At 51.5% G+C, this 2323-nt stretch overlaps 1 protein-coding gene across 1 annotated transcript in view; it reads right to left on the bottom strand.

Annotated features, from left to right (window-relative positions):
• The window catches only part of TMC6 (transmembrane channel like 6), a 55470-nt gene that overhangs the window by 39237 nt on the left and 13910 nt on the right, over positions 1-2323 (bottom strand). The window contains exons 6-7 of the mRNA XM_018572833.1: positions 1807-1912; positions 839-923 (exon numbers count right to left, since the gene is read on the bottom strand). Coding sequence (XP_018428335.1) covers positions 839-923; positions 1807-1912 — 191 coding nt within the window. The remainder of the gene's footprint in view (positions 1-838; positions 924-1806; positions 1913-2323) is intronic.

Below are 2323 nucleotides of genomic sequence, written 5' to 3' on the forward strand. Positions count from 1 at the left end.
AAAAAGGGGTAACCACCAATAATCTTCTATATCCCCCCAAAACTTCCCCGTCGGCACCCTCCTGTTCCATGAACATGCGGCAAACAGAACAAAAATGCGCGTTTGACGCACATTCACCAAACGCGTCAACGTGCACTCCAAATGCGGCCATAAAAATGTTACTGTCCAGTATGTTCGCGCGCATTAAAGCGTGCTCGAAAAAACACGGAACGCATGTAGCAGATTTTGCTACATGAGCCCCTTTTCCCGAAATCAATGGGGATGCACAACAAACAAACGCCCACTGCTGCCCCTGACTTTCACAAGGCCTCCCCTCCAGTTTGGGGGTTCTTATGTTGTATGGGAACAACCGCGCCGAAGAGATTTAGCTTTATAAATGAGACCGCCATCGCCAATACTGGACACCGAGAACCGGAGAGCCCAGAGCCTCTCATTTATACAGCCGTCAGCCCATCCTTTAATAGAAGGGGGTGGAGTTATCCAGTCCCTCAAATAATTGGCTGTGACTCAGCTGACCTGGACCTCGCTCCGTTATAGGTTGTGACCCATTTCTCAGAACCGGCAAACGTTTTGGCCGAAAGGTCGCGATTCGGGAACCCCAAAGGATTCGCCATGAACCCAAGATGGCGGCAAACCTGAACCTCATTCCTATTGGCGAGATTCCAAAGACTTAAATCGATTTGTCTGATTACTGCGCATCCAACGATCCCACCCGCAGCCGGTTTCCGCCATGCTCCCCCTCTCACTCACAGCAAACTGCACGGAGCTCTGCGCCCCCAATGGCTGCGTGCCGCGAGGTTCATTTGCGTTGCCGCCGGAACCCACACTGCAATCTCACCATGCCGATGCCGTCTGCGACGCTGCTGCAGCAAGGGCTGGCACTGCTCCTCTTCCGAATGAAACTGTCGTCTAAGGTCAAGTACCTGAAATAAAAACCCAAATACATTGAACAGCTGATGGATTTAGGAGCAAGCCGCCGCCGCACACACAATGACATCACAGATGAGAACCTGATGACTCGAGGACTCCAGAAGTGGAACCTCCATTGCAGATGTTGGCGGGGAGAACTTCAGGCAAAGCAGAAAAGTGTTCAAAGCCGACCTGAATAAGTGATGTGGCCCTTTGTGACCCCCTCCTTACCCGAGTGGCAGCGACCTACCAAAATACTTACCCTCAGCCTCCCCTCCAGAGGACCCCTGTCTGGCATGGCTAAGCTTTGCAAAAAGAAGTCCCGGCCACATCCAGCTCCTGCTGTCCTGCCCGTACATTCCTGTGGTGGCAGCCATACTCCTGTAGATGACTGGGAGCCACCATGAGCGGACCGGCCATGGTAATTAATGGGCCGAGCTGCACATACCGCTGGGGCTTAGGTGGAGGGGGGCAGGACCTCACAGTGAACTCGAAAGAGGGGCTGAGGGTAAGTATTGAGGCAGGTAGCTGCCACTCAAGGTTGGTTGAGGGGCACATTTAAGGGATGACATCACTCCAATCTGATGGGAATTTTTTTGTTGGAATGAACGGTCTGGTGGGCTTAGCTTCAAGCTTTGCAGTGCTGCGCTGCTCCCCTTCCCCAATACAAGTCTACCAGTCAGGACTGACTGACTACAAACAATGGACCGTCTATGCGGCTGAGATTTGAACTCAACAGTCGTTGATCATACACAGCCTACACAGAATGTCTGGTGCTTTGGGATATCAGGAAAGGGAACGGTAACCAATCAAAAATCAGATTTCGGAAACATGAAACCCCCACCGGGTGCTGCTTCACATGGCGCGCCAACGTCTCCGGTACGGAGGGCTCATTACCTCAACTGCCTTTTCACATTGAGACTTAAAGGGAAACTCTTCAGCAGGCGAGTCCTCTGGGCGCCCGACGTCTTCTGCAGCTCCAACACCAGCAGCCTTTGATGCTCTATGGAGGAAGAAGATGCGGTACAGACATAAGATGGATATTGCTTCCAACAAAACACCCTCTGTGGGGTCTGACCCATACACTGGAGCTAGAGTGGGAGGTTGCACATAAGAAAACTGTGTAACACGAGGCTACACTTTGTGGTAAACGGAGTCCATCTGGCTGCAAGAGTTCATAAAAACTTAAAAGAAAGGAAAAGGACTTCCGAACGTTAGTGACAACGTGTCCCCGGATGTTACAAGGAGTTGCTTCGGGGGTGCCCACACTTCATCAGGGCTCGAGTGTTATGTAACGTCACCAATGCCTGGACTTAAATAGATGTGAAAGGGTCTGTAGGTCTCACTGTAACTATTGTGGGTAGCACAGAATGTCAGGCAATGTACATAATACTCAAGGCGCTGTGAAGGGGGG

This window comes from Nanorana parkeri, unplaced genomic scaffold (assembly GCF_000935625.1).
Source record: "Nanorana parkeri isolate BGI_ZX_2015 unplaced genomic scaffold, ASM93562v1 scaffold2145, whole genome shotgun sequence".
Lineage (NCBI taxonomy): Eukaryota > Metazoa > Chordata > Amphibia > Anura > Dicroglossidae > Nanorana > Nanorana parkeri.